The 21561-nt window shown below is 53.2% G+C and overlaps 1 protein-coding gene across 2 annotated transcripts in view; it reads right to left on the reverse strand.

Annotated features, from left to right (window-relative positions):
* The window catches only part of Arhgef10 (Rho guanine nucleotide exchange factor 10), an 89784-nt gene extending 69018 nt beyond the window's left edge, over nt 1-20766 (reverse strand). The window contains exons 1-4 of one of the 2 annotated variants that reach the window (XM_032918949.1): nt 20706-20766; nt 6278-6448; nt 1749-1902; nt 380-672 (exon numbers count right to left, since the gene is read on the reverse strand). In XM_032918949.1, coding sequence (XP_032774840.1) covers nt 380-672; nt 1749-1902; nt 6278-6314 — 484 coding nt within the window. In that variant the 5' untranslated portion in view covers nt 6315-6448; nt 20706-20766. Of the gene's footprint in view, nt 1-379; nt 673-1748; nt 1903-6277; nt 6449-20705 lie in introns of those variants that run through there. The other variant, XM_032918950.1, reaches the window with a different exon arrangement.
* Nucleotides 20767-21561: the final 795 nt, after the last annotated feature.

Consider the following 21561-nt stretch of genomic DNA (forward strand, 5'->3'; position numbering starts at 1 on the left):
AAACCATCCATTCTGTGTATTTATCTATGCATAAGCACTGTTCTAAGTGCCAGGACCGAGAGATGAGGTGTGCGTGTTTGTCTTTGATACCGCAGACAGGACTACAGAGACCCTGTTCTGAGGTGTGCGGATTAGGGGATGATGGGACACGTATGCACTCTACATGTGGTAAAGCGCAGAGAATGCAAGGCTTTGGCCAGCTCTAAGACCATGTAAAATCTCCTGGTGTGCAGAGGCCAGAGGTACCAGAGCACACAGCTGTCTCAGAACTGTCACTTCCTGTACCCGAGGGGTTGTTGGGGGGTGGGGGGGTGTTAGCCAAGCACAGGCTTCTCAGCCAGTGTGCCCTGTCGCCGTGAGAAGCTCTGGGGGCACGTACCTTCCTCCTCGACAGACTGGGCTCGGATGATGATTTGGCTGGAGTAGGTGGGCAGCAGCAACGGCAGGTTAGACGGGACAGCGTAGCCACAGGGCACAGGCACACAGTAACCACTGGGCACGCGCAGGCCCACCCCTTCCTCCTCTGGGTTTGCATCTGGAGATGGCGGCTGGTCCTCCTGGAACGGCGTGATGTCAATGACGGAATATGGGTTCACTTTTATTGGGACCACAAGTTTCTCAGGCTCTGCCTCAGGGACAGGTTCCACTCCAGTTCCGTTTCCTGGAGGACAGAAGGACACTATGTAGCAAACAAGGTGTTGGGGCTGTGTGTGGTTCCCCGTGGCTGTAGCAAGGGCAGGGAGACCCTGCACCCATCCCCAGTGTCAGGACACCCAGTATGCCCAGATCACCACAGGAGGCTGTGAGGCCCAGGTCTGAGGGGTACACCATGGCGTGGGGATCTGGTATCACTCCTGGCCACAAATGGAAGAGACCCCGCACAGAGGTTCCCAGGAGAAGAGTCGAAGATCCACGTGGGGAGACTTGGCCGGGAAGGAAGGAGGGAGAGGCCACTCCTCAACCACAGTGACCACAGTTAGGTAAGCAGCCTGTCTGGCCTATGAGCGGTAGCCCAGTCGGGCGAATCATCCCAGCTTGTGTACAGCCGTGAAATGACCAGGGGCATCTACTAAGACAATAGCAGCCTCTTGTCTCTAAACCAGAAACTGGGGGAAATGTTACACACTGCAGCTCAGTCAGTTGCCTCACAGAGACCCTGAGGCCTATGGCCCCCAAACTGTCCTTGTCCTGGTTTATATATGAAGCCCACCCCCACCCCAAGGCTTACAGGCTGAAGGCTTGGTCCCCAGCAGGTGGCGTTATGAGGTATGACTGTATCTTGGTGCCCAGTGGATGAGCTCCTAGCTGAATGGGACACCAGAAGGTGGGACCGGGCAGGAGGAGGGGGTTACTGGGGTTGTGCATCTGAGTCTTCGTAGGAACTGCCCTGCCTCTCCTCAGCTTCCCACTCTCAGTCTTTCTGAGCACCATCATGTGAGCAGCTCGGGTTTGGTCTACGCTACAAACCCTCTTTGAGTGCGAGCCCAGGCAAACCTCAGGGAAGGAAACGCTGAGTCCGGTTAGCACAGAGAGGTCAGGAAGCCTCCTGCACGGGACCCAGGGCAGCGTGACTGTGACACTGACCTGCAGGGGACGTGTTCTCATCTGCACTGCCTGCTTCAGCAGCTCCCGTCCCGTCAGGGGACGTGTTCTCATCTGCACCGTCTGCTTCAGCAGCTCCCGTCCCGTCAGGGGACGTGTTCTCATCTGCACCGCCTGCTTCAGCAACTCCCGTCCCGTCAGGGGACGTGCTCTCATCTGCACCACCTGCTTCAGCGGCTCCCGTCCCGTCATGGGCAGCCGGGGCCTGTCGGTCAGCTTCTGGAACTTCATCTCCACTCTCAAAGTCAAACAGCTCTCCCTCCTCCTCATTGTTGCTGGTGTCACATTTCACCTCGTGTTCTGAAGTTTAAAATAACACAAATCACAACAGCTCCAGGAAGGCATCTGTAACCTCTCTGTGCAGGGCAAACCCAGGAGAGAAGGCAGGAGGAGGTGGAGAAGCTCAGCTCGGCTCCTGCGCGGAACCAGCTGGCAGCCGGCCCCGGAAATGGCAGCGGCAGGACTTGGGATCAGCGTTACCATTTTCCTTGGCAGGTCCTGACACCACAAGGTAGAAAAGGAAACAGAGGAAAAGGAGAGGAGAGAAGCATCTCTCGAATCTGAAGTATGCACCTGACAACATCTCTTTGCAACACTACATACAACTCGAGGGAGGAGAGGAGAAAGACTTGATGTATTGGCAGGCCCCTCGGCCACAGGACAAGTCCGCCATCTTGCTTCTCACGATGACGCACCTCAGTCGTCCCCTGGCAGAATGAGATGCCACATAGTGCTCGCCCCACAATTACAACGGCTCCAAACTGCTCTTTGGCAGGGGTGGGGAGAGAGAGCATCGTGGGTGTAGTCCAGCGGCAGGACATTTGCCTAGCAAGTGCCCTGCTCTGGATTCCATCCCAGCCCTGGCAGCTTCTCCGTGTATGGGGTGGCCTATCTCCCCGGTGAAAGGCATCTGCCACGCGATTGTGGGGACACCCCGAGACCAGCCGGTGGGCTAGGGACTACATTGCAATCCATAAGAAGCATGTACGGAAAAGAACTGCAGGTTTCGGCAGCTGTTGTGTGGTCCTCGCCATACGACTGAGGCCGAGCCGCCTGCCCGAGAGAACTTGCCTCTGCAATGGAAGAATTCAACTTGCAGAAGATGTGTGGGTGAGGCCACCCTCCATGCCGGCCCCTGATTTGCAGGAGGAACAGGAAAGGGGTGTGTGTGAGACTTCCCGGTTTTACAAGGGGCAGGATGAAGGGAGAGATAGTCCAAGTGAGATTCTTGTGGAAGAGCCCTTCCTGGGGTCCAAATTCTTGGGAGCCCCCAGGGGGAATCAGGCAGTGAAGGAGAGGGTGAGGCAGGAGCGATATTAGCTCTATGTTCAATACAGAGAAAGAGGAAAATCATTGCTGATGGGAGCAGGGACAGGAAACAGGAAAATCGGGAAACAGGAAAATCGGGAAACCCTCTGCGCCTGAGCTGCTTTAACCAGCGAAGACTCTTGAGCCAGGAGCCAGGAGTCTTTGAGAGAAACCCAGAAATGTAACCAGTCCTCCCTCAAACAGAAGCAGAGCATCCTGGGGCACTCTGAGGGAGATCCATCCGTGGTGTGCCATCTCGTGGGCCATCAGAAACGACGCTTGGTTACTGCTGGTCCCCATGAGTGTCAGGGACTGAGAGGTGACAGAGGATGGGTAAGTGTCACTTGGCGACCAGACCCAGGCGTGTCAACACTGGACACCCACTTCCCAGAGCGGACGGACAGGACTGTGCTGTCAGGAGAGTTAAGAAAGAGGTTGGTGCAGCAGGGGCTCTGGTACTGGTTACAGAGCTGTAGTGGCCTTGCTGAGCCTCGCACTAGGATGTGACCTAGGTAGGAGAGGCTCAGGCAGAACTGAGGAGCGCAGACCGGCATGTCCATCAGGCTCACGAGGCGCTACAGCCGTCAAAATAAGAGGAGTGACCAGTTCCATCCATTTGCCTATGAATTTCATATCCTGAGTGAGGTAACCCAATCACAGAAAAACACACATGGTATGCACTCATTGATAAGTGGCTATTAGCCCAAATGCTTGAATTACCCTAGATGCACAGAACAAATGAAACTCAAGACGGATGATCAAAATGTGAATGCTTCACTCCTTCTTTAAAAGGGGAACAAGAATACCCTTGGCAGGGAATAGAGAGGCAAAGATTAAAACAGAGACAGAAGGAACACCCATTCAGAGCCTGCCCCACATGTGGCCCATACATATACAGCCACCAAATTAGATAAGATGGATGAAGCAAAGAAGTGCAGGCCGACAGGAACCGGATGTAGATCTCTCCTGAGAGACACAGCCAGAATATGGCAAATACATAGGCGAACGCCAGCAGCAAACCACTGAACTGAGAACAGGACCCCCGTTGAAGGATTCAGAGAAAGGACTGGAAGAGCTTGAAGGGGCTCGAGACCCCATATGAACAACAATGCCAAGCAACCAGAGTTTTCAGGGTCTAAACCACTACCCAAAGACTATACATGGACTGACCCTGGGCTCCAACCTCATAGGTAGCAATGAATAGCCTAGTAAGAGCACCAGTGGAAGGGGAAGCCCTTGGTTCTGCCAAGACTGAACCCCCAACTGAACGTGATTGTTGGGGGGAGGGCGGTAATGGGGGGAGGATGGGGAGGGGAACACCCATATAGAGGGGGAGGGGAGGGGTTAGGGGGATGTTGGCCCGGTAACCAGGAAAGCGAATGACAATCAAAATGTAAATAAGGAATACTCAAGTTAATAAAGATTAAAAAAAGAAAAAAAGAGGAGCGACCAGCAGAGCAGACGAGTGGGTCGTCCAGGTCACCCCAACGCAAACACGGTGAGACGGTGCCAAGTCAAGAGTTCCCAGTGGCAATATTAGCAGGCAGCAAAAACCTGTGTGCTAGGGAGGTTCTGGAAGACCTGAGAGCTTGGACAGCCATCTGCGGAGGGCGTCAGTGACAAAACGATACTGCTTGGCCTAGGGGTGGAATGTTCGGTGGGGGGAGGGGTGGGGGCTGCTCATCCAACCCCTGGCTCTTCCGGCAGCTGACAGAAAGGTAATCAGGACAGCGCCGGTCTGAAGCCTGCCAGAACCAGAACTCCAACAGCTGGGCGAAACTGGCCTTCCCAGGCTCCTCAGAGGGAGGAGAATGGGCAGGGAGCCCCGGGGTAGCAACAGGGGCTCAGGATGAGGAGCTCTCATGGAGGAGATTGTAGAAGAGGCAATGTCTCCCGCCCACAGTGCTGTGCTCGGTGTTGTTCCTGAAACAACTCTGTGACCTTACTACAGTGTCGCCTTTGCAGTCCAAGACTGACCATCCGGCCCCTGCTTGAAGAGACAGCAGAGGTCCTGCCCACCCCACTGCACCCCCATATAAGAGGTTTCTAGCTCACACCCTCGCAGCCATGCTGTGGTCGGAGTGAAGCTGTTCTTGCCACGGTGCTGCGGTGGCAGTGTCATTGCCAGTAATGATACCCATCCCTCTGTCACCCTCTCCTGTCTCCTCCTCACTCCTCAAACTCCTCCTCTTCCCAGTCTCTCCTCTGTGTACTTTCACGTCTTTTGTGTGTGGGGAGGTGTGACCCGGTGAGCACTATTAGGCTGCAGACCACGGAATAAAAGCTCTCTCCCCACTAGCAGTTGTCAGTGCCTGTAAATCCTCACGCAAAGGTGAGGCTGGAACTTATTGTCATAGGCTGGGTTTCCAGGGTGGAGAAAAGTAAGCTTCTAGCCTGAGCCATCACCTGCACTGGAATCTCCCTGTGGTGGCAGTGGTCACTGCCACTGCACTGGAATCTCCTATTGACCCATCTCACTACACCTTGGTCCTTCAAGGGGTATCCATGTCTTAGACCCTCTGTGCAAACAGCTGCGTGCACGATGTATTTGGGACTCCCAGGTGCTACCACATAGGCCTGGCGCACCCATGAAGCAGGCAGGGTGGGACAGAAGGGACAGAGCCAAGAGACAAAGGTGAACCCCGTCCAGCCCTACAGGGTCCCGGACACACAGAGGAGTGGCCGACCTCGTATGTCCGGGCTGTCTCATAGCTACTGCCCACCCTAACCTGCAGACCGTGTGCCGATTCTAATGCCCACCTCCTTCTCCATCTGCAGGGTGGGTACCAGTATCTCTGATAGCCTTTCTGTCAAGGGCACAGTTCTGACATGGTCACAAAACAAACCAACAAGTGGGCCGTCATCCTCTGTGTCTATCCACTGAGCAGATAGAGGAGCCGCCCGGTTTGGCCTTGAACTGCCCACAGCCAAGGAAGCAGGGAAGAGCACTGTCCCAATCTGCTCCCAGTGCTCAAGAGCGTGCCAGTTCCTGAGGGAACTTGACCGGTGGGCAGGGTGTATTCCCAAACACACCCTACGCACCAGCTCGGGGGCCACCTGCACTGGATCAAGCAAAAACAAAACAAAACAAAACAAAACAAAACAAAACACCCCTCGTGGAATCCAAGATGCTGAAGACAGGAGACAGGCTGGGACGTGGGCAGCCAGCTCACTGGCACCCAGGGCACGCGGGTACACCAGCCAGGGACGGTCAAAGCTCACGTCCCATTCATACCACAATGTGAACGTCTCTTTCCCGATCCATGCCAAGTAGCAGTGAGTTAGTGACTCTGGAAGCTGGAGTCCTTCCTCAGAACCCTGAGGGCTACAGGGGCCCAGGGATACCTCGGAGGAGGCAGATCCCTACCTGCAGGCACAGGAGGTGAGGCCTCTCCCTGGTCCATGCTCAGCCTTGCCTCCTTCCTCCACACGTGGACAGCATCAGGGGACAGGGGCCCCTGCAGGCACAGACATTGTCCGTCAGGTTGGCATACGAAACCTTCCCAGGAGATGCCAGTCGGGGCTTTCTAGAGGCAACCTGCAACAAGGAGAGAGGTCACTGTTACTCCCAGATGTAATGACAGAGTTTACCATCTATCTCCCTAGTAGGAACAATCCAGAGCAAAACAAACAAAGGCTTCTCAGTGCCGCTGGGACTTCACCTTGAACCACAGCCAGGAACTTGTTTTGGAACCCGAGGCCCTGGCCGGAGCCCTCTCGACCAACGCCACGGCTGGTCGTTGCCAGACTCACACCATGTTCTAAGGCGGAGGGTGGACGACACAAACCAAAACAGTTTCCCCTCTTCCTCCAGATAAGACCTTAGCATCGTTAACCCGAAGTTCCGGGAGCAGGGGGGAAGCTGCAACTAATCTAGCACTTTGCAAGGCCACTTTACTGATCAGAACATCAATGACTGGAGAGTTGGAACACTCCAAGCCCAGAGCTCAGTTATCTTGGGCTGTCTTGGCCCCTACACGGCTGTTTGCTGTCCACTCTGTGTGAGACCTAATATGCTTGTGACTATTAGGTTAATACAGAACAGACCCTGTGGTGGTCTGAATGAAAACGGTCTCCATAGGTCCACAGGGAGTGGCACTGTTAGGAGGTGTGGCCTCTTTGGGGTGGGTGTGGCCTTCTTGTAGGAAGTATGCCAAGGGAGCTGGACTTTGAGGGTTTCAGAAGCTCAAGCCAGACCCAGTGTGTCTGTCTGTCTGTTCTCTCTCTCTCTCTCTCTCTCTCTCTCTCTCTCTCTCTCTCTCTCTCTCTTCCTGATGCCTGCCCATCCAGATGTAGACCTCTCAGCTCCTCTCCAGCACAACATCTGCCTGATGTTTCCATGCTCCCCACCACAATAACAATGGACTAAACCTCAGAACTGTAAGCCAGCCTCAGTGAAATGCTTTCCTTTATAAGAGTTGCCTTAGCCACAGTGCCTTTTCAGAGCAGGAGGACACTGGCTGAGACAGAGCCCTAGCCTCCACCACCCCCAAGACTAAGAATGTCATCAGATAAGATCCGAGATCCATAGCAGTTGTCTTTGCTGTAGCTTTCCTGCCCAAGGTAACCATGTGCCCATCCATAGCTTCTTATGTTGTTACTATAAGGCATGCCATGAAACTGTTATCTCACTGGGACACGAATCTGCTCCCTGCCATGGTCACTGGCACCAGAATATCCCCTTTGAGTTTGTAAAGGTTCTGCTGTTAGTAGTTTTTCGTAAAACCGATTCCGCATCAGAAACAATACTGACATTTTCTTAACTACCTCTGGAGACAGCAGGGCCAAGCTGCATGGGCTGCTTTTCTGTCCTGTCTTTGCTTTATGTATTTCATTCTCTAGATACATTAGAAAAACTGAATTTGAGAAACTGTGTACATGAGAAGGGTAGTCTGATCCATGACACCCTTCCTGGCTTCATCCAGGGACTACTCATCACAAAAGCCCTGGATCCTTCCTAGGACCACTCAACATTCATCCTGGATCCAGCCCGGGCTCACTCAACAAACACATCCTGGATCCCACCTGGGATTACTCAACACTCATTCTGGATCCCACCAGGGTTCACTCAACAAACACATCCTGGATCCCACCTGGGATCGCTCAACACTCATCCTGGATCCCACCTGGGATTACTCAACACTCATCCTGGATCCCACCAGGGTTCACTCAACAAACATATCCTGGAGCCCACCTGGGTTCACTCAACACTCATCTTGGATCCAGCCTGGGTTCACTCAACACTCATCTTGGATCCAGCCTGGGTTCACTCAACACTCATCTTGGATCCCACCAGGGTTCACTCAACAAACACATCCTGGATCCCACCTGGGTTCACTAACACTCATCCTGGAACCTTCTTGGAATCACTCAACATCTTCCCTAGATTCTACCGGAACTGCTTTGGGACCTTCTCCACATGCTTCTGTTCCAGCATCGGGCGGGTAGATGGAATGCACAGTGAGCAGCAGGCCACCTCTTCGGCTGCTGGCTCTCCACACGCTTGCTGCTCAGTGACAAGGAGAGAGCAGGCGAAGCTTTGCCCCTCGCAACATCTGAGATGCCAAACCAGCCCGGTGAATTCTTTCACCCTAATTAACAGGCTTGATGTTGGCTTTGGCACTTCCACTAAGCCAAAACCGTGTTCTCGTGAAGATGGCTGCTGGCGCCAAGCCTGCCATCTGCCACTGTACAGAGAAGTCCCTGTCTGCCAGCGCGTGTGCTGAAGGAAGCCTTTTGCACCGCCCTCTGTAACTTCGCCATGTGGCTCTGTCTTACCCTCAAGGGCACGAGAAGTTGCTTAGATGCCCACCTGAGTAGCCAGGCACTTTCAGTGGGTACCTGTTGTCTCTGCCCTGGCACCGGAGTCACTTTACCAGCACACGGCACTCCTGGTGGCGGCTCTCTCCATCGTACATGTGGTGAGTCACAGCCAGGCTTGACAATCTTACTGTGGAGGGCATGTATAACTGCACCTCAGCTGAGACCAGGTCCTAGTACTTCCAACGAAGACACTATAGCGTGAGGCTCTGCACGGTCCACACAGGGCTACACTGAGGGTCTAGAGCCTAGGGTAGATAAGAGTCCGAAAGCCCTTTGCCTTGCTGATGGAATAATCTTCTTGGGCACTGTGTGAAGGTTGACTTTGAATTACTCAGATGTCCATTTCTGTACAGGCAGAGAACTGAGTACTGTCTGGACTTTGGTATTCTAATCGCTCAGCACCTGCATCATATCTTGTAAGCATTCTTCTCCATCACCTTCTGATTGGTCTAATAAAACGGCTGATGGACAGGAGATGAAAAGCAGGACATCCAGGCAGAGAATGGAACTGTGGGAAAAACTGCAAAGGCACGGGATTCGGCAGCCAGGCATGGAGGAAGTCGGATGCATGAGGGTGGAGTGGAAGGCAACAGACATGTGGCAAACACCAACTGGTGTAAATGGGTTGTTAAGTTATATGAGCTAGTTGCGAACAAACCTAGGCTATACGGCCTAAGTATTCATGGATAAATATAAGTCTCTGTGTCATTACTGGAAGCTGGCGGGTCGAGACGGTCTGGAGATACGTTCCATCAGGACGTGAGAAGTACTGAGAACTTTGTGTAGCAGATGCTTGCCTGGAACCCACAAGCAATGACAGAATCTGTCTCTGAGTGCTGTGGGTGAGACACCCCATGCAGATGGCAAGAACAAGTGCACAACTCAGTGAGAGGCACCACACACACACACACACACACACACACACACACACACACACACACACACGCCTTGCTAAGCAACATCTGTGACTGACGTTCTGAGCACCTATGGGCCCTGCCCGGTACTTGCTGGACACCCTTCGTTGTTCTTTCAACAGAAAGAATGAAGGAGTTTATGAGGGAGGGGGTTCTTCCTGGCAGGTGGTGGGAAGTCACAGGAAGCAAAGCACACAGCTGTGAGACGACCTAGGCACCTGAGACCCACTGGGAGCTGGGTGCTGTGACCACACCACCTTCCCAGTAGGAACATATGGTGGCTGGATTGAGTACCACCCACCTCCCAGAGCTCATGTGACCTTATCTTGCCTTTATTGCGGAGCCAAAGCAGGTCTAGGTTACTGAGGAGTCCGACTGCCGGGGACTCATTTGGTCCTTTGGAAGAATGAACACAGGTGAGCGGCATTCTGTGAACACCAACCCAACCCAGAGACATGCCCAGTGCAGGCCTCCGGCCCTCGAGGATGAGAGCAATCGATAAGTACTCTCAACTCCATAGTCCAGAAAGACCGAGACCAAAGGACCATTGCCCCTGGGTGCCCCTGGGCACCACTGGGTATGACTGGGTATGGTTGGGACCACTGGGTACCACTGAAAGTGTCCGAAAGTAAACCCAGGCCAATGCTGTCACTCAGCACCAGTAAGGAGGAGAGATCAGCTAGAATCCAGAGTGAGCACCAGTGCCTGGGGGCTCTAGACAGAAGCAAAGCCACCCTGCATGGGCCCTGTGCTCTGCTGGTCTATGAGGTATCCAATGGCAGGAGGCAAACACCCTTCCAGAAAGCAGGCAGAATGCCGCTTCCCTGTCTGGAATGTGTTTGGGAACAGGCACATACCTGCAGGAGCTCTGCATGCAGGGCTGCTCCTGAGCCCAAATGCTCACACTTGCAGCCATTCTTGCTGCGTGGGCTTTAATGAATCCTTAGAACACAGGAAAGCAGAGCCCAGTGCTCCCAGCGTCCTGCTGGTATGAACAGTGCTGCTGGGAACAGCCAGGCCCTGGCTGTTAGCAAGCGCCCGCTTGTCTCAACAGCTAGCTGTGGGCCAGATCAAACCGCCTGGAACTGCTCAGGTAGGGAAGCAGCTCGCAAGTCCTGCAGCCAGCAATGCCCACTACCCCCTGTGCCCCCGTCATCAGCATTGACTTAATCACCTGGCTGGCACAGCCCGCTAACCTCATGGGCAGCACTGCCAACTGACCCAGTCAACACCGCCACGGCCGCTGCTGCTCGTCCGCAGAGCCAGGTGTTTTCCTGCGCAATCCTTTCCAGAATGTTCTTGTCCTGCAAACTGTGCTCCTGGGTATACTTTCACTGTCTCCCCGCACCCCCCTTCTTTGCTTTCAGCCTGAGACAATGGCTATGCATTCTCAGGGAGGAACTCACCTGGGCTCCTGGACATGAAACATGGCGTTAGGTAATTCCTAAGAACAAGGCCCTATTCATAGGCTGATGAGACACGACTCTGGACATGCTCCAGGTGAAGGCGACACTGAAGAGGCCACCGGTGAGAAGGCGTTGACGGTGAGGGTGGCTCTACCCAGCAGAAGCTGGGCCATGGCTACGGGGGCATGGCTGGTAGGCCTGGTCATCTGTAAGCCTGAGGGACGGTCACGCTACACAAATGTGACCCATGCCAGCCTGTGTCTTCACGGCAGGACCTGTGACCTGTGCAGAGGCCCTCAAGCTGCCTCGGGTGTCTGCATCCCCTCTGCTCCCAGGACAATCCAGTCCAGCTCCCCGATGGCTCTTGGCACATCACTGTGTGGGGCATTAAAACTCCAAACAGCCCAACTCAGCTGTGTGGGCTCTGCTGCCCTCACAAGAACCCATGTGCAAGAGGGCAGAGGAGAGGGGGCTGCGAGCACAGCCCCAGCCGTGCACCTGAGCCGAGCTGCTGTCTGGCCTGCACTGTCTCCTCACCGAATCCAGCAGTGTGCGTTCTGCACACAGTCTCTGCGGGCTCCCGACAGGGGCGGGAGTCAAAATGGATGAGGCCTCCAGGGTAGGACCCACTGCATCTGAAGATCAGCATACCAGGACGGTGTTACCATCAAACAGTGCCTTTCTTTGGAGTCCGACTGGCGTTCTGGGATGCCCCGATGCATGCCCAAATCGTGACCACGACTGACACAAACTAATAATGTCTCGTGTCATCTAAACAAAACCCAAACTGTGTACTGTTATCCAAATGTCTGTGCAGCTCTAACTCATGTTGACTTGGTAATGCCTTTGCCAATGTTCTTTAGGAGACTGGACATTATGGTTTTGTTTTTTTTTTAAAGGACAGAATTCGTCATTCAGAGGGTAGCAGTCGCCAGGCGGGCTCTGACCATCTGAACTGACAGTCTATACCTATGCAGGCTTCTTGCACAGCCTCTGCAGACGAGCCTTCCCCTGGCATCGTCGAGGGTCCCCTAGAAGAGTATGCCAGCCCTTGGCTGTTCGTGGGCTGTAAGAACAGCCAGGTAAGCCTAGGACTCGGACTAGCAGAGTCCAGACAGTACAGAACAGAAATGGGAAGTTCATGACGTCAGCAGGAATAAGCCAGAGTCAAAGCAAACCACCGCACAAGGCTAGCGAGGGCAGGAAGGGACCAGGGGGAGAGAGAAAGAGCCCTCGGTTGCTGCTGACCATGGCGATGCCCACTGATCCCACACATACAATTCTTCAAACTCCTGAAAATATCCCGGCCTGTGGTCTGTTTCTGCACTTACGTGTTGGGGGAGCCAGCAAGGAAGAGGGTATCCTGGTGGCCAAATGCTTGGAGACCTCATAGCTGGCTGCAGGAGGGCCTCCCTTGGGTCCACCTGTAAGACTTCTTTAATGGAAGGAGAGACAGCGGGTACAGGTAGGCAGTGCTGTCCAAGCTGAGGACCAAGAAGGGAGCTAGCTGCCCAGCACCGTGGGAAGGAACATGTCACAGTGAAAAGACTGACGATCTATGGGGACGGTGGTGGCTGGCTGCCGGAACTCAGGAGTGGGTGGCCTGGAGTCCCTGCTCAGGGCATGGTGGGCCTTTTAGAATAGAACAAAGGGACCCACCAATGGTATAGGAGTAAGGTTTGCCTAGGATCTGAGAGGGGGGCCGCTAAGGGACAGCTGCAACCCAGAAGGTCTGTGTAGCTGCTGACAGGACAGGAGCACCATTCCGTGTCAGAGTCCAACACTGAACTTCAGACCCTAGCTGGACTGTGAGGCCATAAGTGACCATCACGATGGCCATGTACTGATGCCCACCCTATGCGATTGCTTAGGTGATCTGAGACTGGTGTGTAGCCTGAGAAATGCGACCCCTCTGGTGGCCGTTAGCAGGGATCCCATTATGAGTTGACACCACCCTGTTCCCATCCCACCCCTCCAGTTCGTTTGAGACAAAGTTAGGACAAAGTTAGGAGAAAGATGGCATTACACCAGTTTGTGGTAAGACACACATTCCTGCACCCCTGGAGAGTGTGTCCCCTCTAGTGGCACTGTGCAGGATCTGCACCACCATCCACAGGCAGGTATCACCACACAAAGGGCTTGGGATACCTCTCCTCTGCTCCTTCTGCCCATGAGGAGGAAACACACGGGGACTCTCACATGGGACCCTTGGGACAAAGGCCCTCTCTCTACAAACCAGCTGCTGACTCTCAGACATTGACCCTGCACCTGTCAGCAACCTGGGCCTAGCCTGGTTATCAGAGACAACCTCCATGAATCAACAGACCCCATGCATCCCCTTCCTGCCCACTTCTCTCGGGTAGGTCTCTGGAGGCCACGCCTTCTGCACCCCATCCTCCTAGCTCTTTGAGGTGCAGCGTGATTCCACCAACTTGAAGCTTCAGTGCCTGCTATATGCTGTCACTCTGTGTCTCAGGGAGGCAGACAAATCTAAACCTGGGTAACTGGTCCTCCTAACCGGCTTCTCGCCACAAACAGAACAAACCGTAGGGCTTATCTCCAATTCTCTTCTTTCTCTTAGACCCAGGTCCAAATCCATGAGCAAAGCTGTTGGTTTCAATTCCCCATCTCCCCAAAGCTGGCTGACCACTAGGCGGCACTACCCACTCCTGACCAGCAACTATGACGGACCAGCTCAGAGTCGGCCTTCCTGCCTGCACCTCCCCTCTACCGGGTCAATGCTGTCCTGTGAAAAGATGGGCAGATGCTTGGGCTTCAGTTTTTCTTACTCTACACGGATGGTACTCCAGACACCCACCACTGCCGTTCGGACTCATCGAGATTGGTGCACACACGGACTCAGAGACCTGCACAGGTTCAAGTCCGATGGGGTCCCGGTACTGAGGAGGAAGTGGATGCAGGGTCCCGCCCCTAACTGAGATGCTACTTGCAATAGACACCTGTTGGTAATGGGGGAAAAATGGCCAATACCGGGTTTTGTTTGTTGGAGCGCTACCTTTCTTCTTCCTTTTTTTGTCTTAGACATTTTTAACTTGTTTTGATTTTCTTTTTTCTGTTTTGAGAAACAGGAAATACGAAGTTGGGTGGGTAAGGTGGTAGAGAGGATCTAAGAAGAGTTGGGAGAGGGGAAAACACAGACACAGACACACAGACACACAGACACACACACACACACACACACACACACACACGCACACAAATTAATTTTAAAAAGATCACTCCCCAAGGACAAGTGCACGGGCTGCCCATGAAGGTGAGCCGTCTGCAGAATGTACTTGGTATGGAACTGAAAAATCTCCCAGGGTGATAGGTAAGTTCAGGCAACCTCCTTCCCCTCCCTGTGGTCTGCAGGTCACCAAGCATCCTAACGTCTGATGACCTTATGTCTGGACACAATGGAGGGCGGAAGTGGCTCTTAACAGTCACAGCCCCCCTCACCCCCACAGAGAATCACTGTGGAGACCACACATCCTGGAAAACATAAATCTCTCTTTCCCCGCTACAAGTACCTGTGATTATTTCCCCAGTTGCTTTGGTTGCTTGGCAAAACACGGCGCCTTTCATTCCTTCCTACGAAATCATCCAAGGCCCTGCATGCCTGGACTCTGTTCCAAAGCAGAGGGCCTGCCCCGTCCAGGCCCGTGCCCTAGGCCCTGCCGCATTCCTCCACTTCAGACCTGGGTTCTGGGCTGTACTTGGAGAGCTGTGTCGCTCTATTAGAACCAACCGTCGGAGTTCAGTCTTCGGCTCTGACTGAAAAGTGGCCCTGTTCTAGGCAGCACAGCATCACGCCTTCGGAGATGGCCTCTCCCACAATGCACCACAGAACACAGCTGCAGCCAGAGCCAGCGCCTACATGAGCAGCTCTCACCAGCAAAGCTTCTCTGAGGGAACTGGAGGGACCCACTGAGATCTGCCACTTGGCTCACTGGGCTGCTTCACCCCCCCCCACCCCTGCCCCTGCCCCCACCCCACCCCACCCCACCCCACCCCACCCCACCCCCACCCCTATTGAGTCAAGGGCTTGACAGTAAAGCATCAATGTTCCTATCATTTCTGAAGCCAGAAGGCTGGCCAGTGCCAAGAAGCAAACTGGCCAAGCCCACACAGAAAGGCTTTCTCTGTGGGGCCTCCACAGCACCCCACCCCTGTGACCCCTGACCCAGCCAGACTTGGGCCCACACACTGTGAGGACACACTCCAAGGGTTCTCACACACAAAAACCCAGGCTTTCGGAGATGGGGTCACTCAGCTGTGAAATCCCCCCTCCCCCAACACATCCACACTCCATCCTCAGCAGGTCACCGTAAAGATCCAGCCGGAACTGACTCTGTATATAACACAAGCCCTGCCCTTGTGGGTCAGCCCATTGCCTCACGGTGCTGACGCCTGACTCCCTCCTCAGAGACGGGGCCTTCGATCCCGGGTTAACAGCTCTAGGGTGAGCACCAGAGACCACTTCAGTTGGTTATCTTCATATCCTTTGAGGAGAACCAGAAACCAAACTGAAATTGTGACTCTATTTTCCTTCAAAGGGTTGGGGGGGGGGATGGGCTATGGTAGCTATAGGATCTGGCTAGCTAGCACTAGTCCCAGCTCTGAATCCTAGCACCGAAAAAATTAAAACAAACAAACAAACAAAAACCCCAAAAGACAACCAAATACAAAACAAAATAAAGACACACATTTGTTTCCTGGGTCTCTCCCATGTAAACTTTTTTTTCTTCTTCTGTTTTGTCTTGTTTCACACTGTAGCCCGGGCTGCCCTCCAATTTGAAGTGAACCTCCTGTCTCTACCTCGTGGATGCCCGAAGTGCACGTGCGAGCCATTATACCTGACTAGATACAGTCTTAATTGGACGAGACGAGATACCAGCTCAAACATCACCACCGATCCATGACTCTAGAGTCTTCAGTGCTGTATCACAGTGCTTTAAAAAGCAATGCCGGGGTTGGGGATTTAGCTCAGTGGTAGAGCGCTTGCCTAGGAAGCGCAAGGCCCTGGGTTCAGTCCCCCAGCTCCAAAAAAAAAAACCAAAAAAAAAAAAAAAAAAAAAAAAAAATGCCATGGGGGGAGGGGGAGTCCTGGCTCAGTGGTAGACACCCGTCAATCAAACCCTGGGTTCAATCCCCAAATGACCAAAAAAAAAAAAAAAAAAAAAAAAAAGGAAAAAAAAGCAGCACACACCTTCAGGGTAGTGGCCCCAGCAGTGAGAGAGAGCGGGTCTCTGAACTAGGTGTGGAAGCCCCTAGACTTCAGCCTCCCCTGCTCCTGTCACCACAGCTCAGTCCCTCTTGTCAGCCTCTGGTGACTGTAGCCTTCCCAGGGCCAATCGGCACCAAGCTCCTCTCCAGGAAGCTGAGTCAGCCAGGCCACAACCATGTGGAAGAGGCATGTCCGTGATGCTCTTCTACAAGATCCTCCATATGACCGTCAAAGTTGTGCTGTGCGCCCAATGCTAGTCTCAAATTCAACGCTCTCCCGCCTCTGCCTCCCCTGTGCCGTGGTTGTGAGTACGCATCACTGTACCCGGCTTTGCCCAGTTTTTTTTTTTTTTTAATGGTGTATTCAACTTCCCAGATCACATCCTGTATCCAGAAGTGACATACAGAAGGCAGGAACGTGAAACCCAATAACTTGATTAATCAAGTTTAATCAAAATGTAATAACAACTGGGCATAGTGGCCCATACCTTTAATCCCAGCACTCGGGAGGCAGGGGCAGGGGGATCTCTGTGAGTTTAAGGCCAGCTGGTCTCCATGATGAGTTTCAGGACATCCAGGGCTCTGTTAACACAAAGCGACCCTGTCTCTGGAAAACCGAACCAACCCACACACACCATTTTCCACTCGCAGATGTGTGGGTTGTTGTCTGTATGCAGGTGAGGGCAGGCACAAGGTAAGGCAAGGCCTGCGGCTGGGCAGAGGAAAATAAGGCAGGCACAGAGTTTTGGAGAGAGGAGAGAGGAGAAAGGAGAAGAAGAACCAAGATGGAGGCAGAGAAGGATGGCCCAGATCTGTGTGGCCTTAAAGGGCCACGGGTAGTTATGAATATTTCATAAGGGATGGATTTTTATAGGACAATTTGTCTTATTTACGTGGGTAGTTTATATCAATATTAATTGGCTCTGAGTTTATTGTGTGGGCGTTCGGTGGAGTGAGAATTTATTGATATAAATCTGATTGATGAATTATAAGCTTATTGAGTTTCTTATTGGGTTACTGGGAGTTGTGACTATAACCACAGGGGTCGGATGTTGGGAATGTGAGTGGAGTCCGCAGTAAGAAAACTGTGAGATAGAAGGTCTCTGTATGGAACTGGCGTGGTAGTGAACCCGCCTTGGGAACTAGATAGATAGCGAGATTGCCACAGGGCCCCGAGAGTAGCCAGCAATAGTGTGGGATGGAAATCGGAAACTGGAAACTTAGCGAGTTGGGCTGAGACGGTTTGTTGATTGAGGTGAAAACACCCCGCAGATGTCGTGTGGCCCACCGGCGTCAGCCATAGTGTGGGATGGGATGGTGCATTTTACTTTTTAGTATTTACCACAACACAGATATACATTAATGCAACACAGGAAAAGCAAGAAACAGTGAGGTGGAAAGAGACGGACAATAGCACTAGGAAAAATTACTACCTTGTTTCATAATCAATTTTTGAGGGTTCACATAGAGAAAGAGACAAAAGCCAACATGCAGGCCCGGCTGCCGTGGATGGGCCAGCCAATGGGGTAGGGCTGAAGACCCTAAAGAAGGTGCACACAAGGTAGGAGGGGATGAATGCAGGACCTTCCTAGGGTGCACTGTACCCCACCTCTCTCCAGAGGCTGCAGTCCAGGCCCCATCCACACCACCTTGCTGCCTGCCCACAGATACATTCGTGGCCCATCTGCCGTCTAGTCTCGGGTCATTTCAGACCCTCCCAAGCTGTCTGTCCTGAAGCACTCCCTGCAGTGTACTGTCCCTAAAGCACATCTCCAGAGAGCATAGCTAGTCAGAGTTGCAGTGCGACCCCAACAACAATTAACTGTACATCCCACTACCAGCCAAGCAAACTGTCCTCAAGAACGAATGTTGATATGCTCTGAATGTCTCCAGACAGAACCTTCCTTCCGTCCGCTGTGCCATTTACTACTTTGAGTCGTGCAATTAGAGAATTGTGCCTTATACAACAGGGGTTTTCTTTCAATCATGAAAATGGTTTATACCGTTATCTGCAGACAACAGCCACAGGTGCTGAATTTCCAGTTTTCTCTGGTGGCGAACACAGAATACTCTCATGTGTAGAGCATTTTGGGTTTTTGTTTGTTTTTTGTTTGTTTGTTTGTTTTTTAAATACACATTGCTTCCCAGTGACGTCAGACATGAACAGAATCAAGCCTAGAGTGGACAGTCACAGGGCTGGTGGCATAGTGGTGACCCAGGACTCGGGCACACAGGACCCACCCAGAACTTCCTCATCTGGAACCACCAGAGCTTGCTTCGAGCCTCACGGAGAAGGGTCTCACCAAAGAAGGGGAGCATCCAAATACTAAGAGGATGCCTGTGGCAAATCTAGAACTGTTTCAAAAGAAGGCTGGAGGTTGCTTGGTGGTAGAGCTTGTGCGAGCATGATGTCGCGGCTCTCATTCAAGCGCCTCGAAAACAAGAAGTTATTTCCGATAACTGACTTTTCCCCTCGTCCCCCAATATCCAAAACTCCTCTCATTAATAACTGGTCTGTACGGTGAAGCTCATGACAGATGGGCATCGCCACCAGATCTTCCCTCTGAGAGGTCATGAGTGACTACTGAATAACTCTGGACAGTGACTTCAGACAAGGTGACTCACACATTTGGTACTGACGCCAATGAAATGACAGAAAGCTCTTGGGGCCAGAAAGGAGCGGTAAACATCTAAAGAGACTAAGTATAAACATCAACGATCTTTTCTAATAAAAGTTAATTCTTGGTAAAACAGGTATTTGAGATATATATGTTTTTTAAATATATGTTATTAGTTACGTTTCTATTGCTGTCATAAAGTACCATGACCCGGGCAGTTTATTTGGGCATCTGTTTGCCTAGGGATAGAAGTGGGCGGAGCGCAGCACCAGGCACGGTAGCCACGGAAGGAAGCTGAGGACGCACACCCGAAGCCACAAGCAGACACGCACGAGGCAAAGAGAACATACGCTAACAGTGCACAGTGCACCGCTCTGAAACCTCAAAGGACGACGTACTTCCTCCTTCAAGGCCATACCTCCTAGACCTGCCCAAACAGCACCCCCAACTAGGAACTGAGAGTGGGGGGCATCCCCATCCAAACCACCACAGCTTGACCTGTGTATTAATTTGGGGATCAAACCCAGCATGTTGCGTGCCACATCCCAGCCCTGCCTTCTTGTTTATGTGAAAGGTCTCATTATTGTAGCCTGGGCCGGCTGTAGACTCAAGATCCTTCTAACTCAGACCTTCAAGTGCCAAAATATATTTTTTTAATAGTAATTGAGGCCGAAGCAGGGCATTTGCCTGGCAAGGTACACAGCAATAGTAGTATTCACCTGCTAAGAATGCGCATGGGCCTCGATGTAATCAAGAAAAAGTCACCCGGCAATGAAATGCCTTCCCCTGCCCAGATTCTGAACACAGCTACACAGCTCGCTCACTGTGTGGTCCAGCCAGAGAAAAGAACGATTGCTGCCCATGGGAGTCCAAGGGAACCTCTTCCTCCAGCAAAGGCTGTAACTGGGATGCATCCTACCTTAGAGTCCACACCAAGCATACGTCTACTGCCCTCTGAGAACCTGACAAGACTGCATCCAAAACATGGTGTCCCACAGTGTCCAGGGCCCAACCACCTGCTTTTATTTACTGCACATCAGCTCAAGATCTACCCTCGTTATTGAGCAAAGGTAGGTAGCAAAAGAAAAAAGAAAAAACAACAAACCAGCAGCAGCACCTTCGACCTAAGGGGGATATTAGGATCCTAAGGGTCTCAATTTAAACACCCCAAGATGACTTCTCTCATGCAGTTTCAGCGACCTGTGAATTCAGCCCATATCTCCAGGGCAGAGGCTGCACGTGCCCTTGGGTCTTATCCTCAGGCTATGGGGTCACAGTGATGTTGGGGACTGTCTATTGCCTGTGCCGAAGAAGATAGACATTCACTGAAGTTGGGCGTCTGCTCATTGCTCTGTGTCTAGGGACACCCACTGAAACAGAGGGCTGCATGTTCGGTTATCTAAGCCTGAGAACACCTAAGGCATAGGCTGAGAGACTGCTTCTGTCTGTGCTCAAGGACCACCCACCTGCAGATTTGTGGGTGCTTCTTGCTGCCCCGTGTCCAGAGACACTCACTAAAACACAGAGTGGGGTAGGGACTGCTGGGCCTAGAGAGAGAAACGCCGGCCAGATTTGGGGGCAACTAAAACTGAAGTTGGGAGCTCCTTGCCATCCTGTGCCTGAAGACAGCTCTGAACTGGTGTTGGGGGTGGTTATTCGCTGCCGTCTGTGTCACTGTGCGCGGTCCCGCAAACCCAGGGTGGGATTTAGCTACTTCGGGGAGCTTTGCAGAAGTGCAACTTTTAAAGCAAAGAAGCAGCCTGTGCAAGCGGCCTGGGACGGGACGTAGGGTCTCCGTGCTCACTCACCGAGGGGCCGGGCGCCATCCGCCGTCTGCGTCCGCCAGTTGTCCCGCGCCCCCCGTGCGCCCCGCCCGCGATGCGCTCCCACCCCGCCCGCTGGGGAAGCCCCACCCACCTCTCCATGATTGGCCGGAACAGGCCGTGCCTCGTGCCCACTGGCCAGCGTTCCTGCCCGTTCCTCAGCCGCGCCCGACCCTCGCGCCCGCGCATTCCTGCGTGGCCACGTGGCCACCAGCCCCCCTCCCCGCCCCGCCCCCAGCTTAACGCCCCGCGCCGCGAGTGGGAGGGATGCTACCTACCTTGCGCCCCCCGGGAACAGAAAGGTCGCAGGAAGGACACCAGCTTGCAGTGCCCCAGAGTGGGCTCTTCTCCCCTCAGACTCCTGGTCACTGGGGAATGGCGCGGGGCCAGAGTGCGCCTCCCGATCATCCACCCTCTGTGAGACACTGGGAGTTGCGCTGCCCCGGGCGGGGAACACAAGACAGGCACTCCACCCAGCGTGACCCCGGCGACTGCTTGCTCCCTGTAGATCCCGGTATAGGCTCCTGCGGGAAGGGGGCGCTAGACGACACTTCACTCCATCTCCGACCCTTCCCCCCACTCCCCACCTCTCCCATTTTGGGCCCCGGGGCAGTGGGGCACAGAAAGGATACCACACCCATCATGACTCCAGCATCCACTGCTCCTTACAGACCTACAGGGTAAGGGATGCCAGAACAACCCAGCCGACCTAGAGCGGCCCTGCCTGCATGGTCAGTCCAGGCTGGCCAGGGTCAGAAGCTCCTGGTCCTGCCAAGTACAGAAATCCAGACCAACCGTGACCTCAGCTCACTACCTCTCCAGGCACTTTTACAGCTTGCCT

Source organism: Rattus rattus, chromosome 13, assembly GCF_011064425.1.
Source record: "Rattus rattus isolate New Zealand chromosome 13, Rrattus_CSIRO_v1, whole genome shotgun sequence".
In the NCBI taxonomy this organism is placed as follows: Eukaryota; Metazoa; Chordata; class Mammalia; order Rodentia; family Muridae; genus Rattus; species Rattus rattus.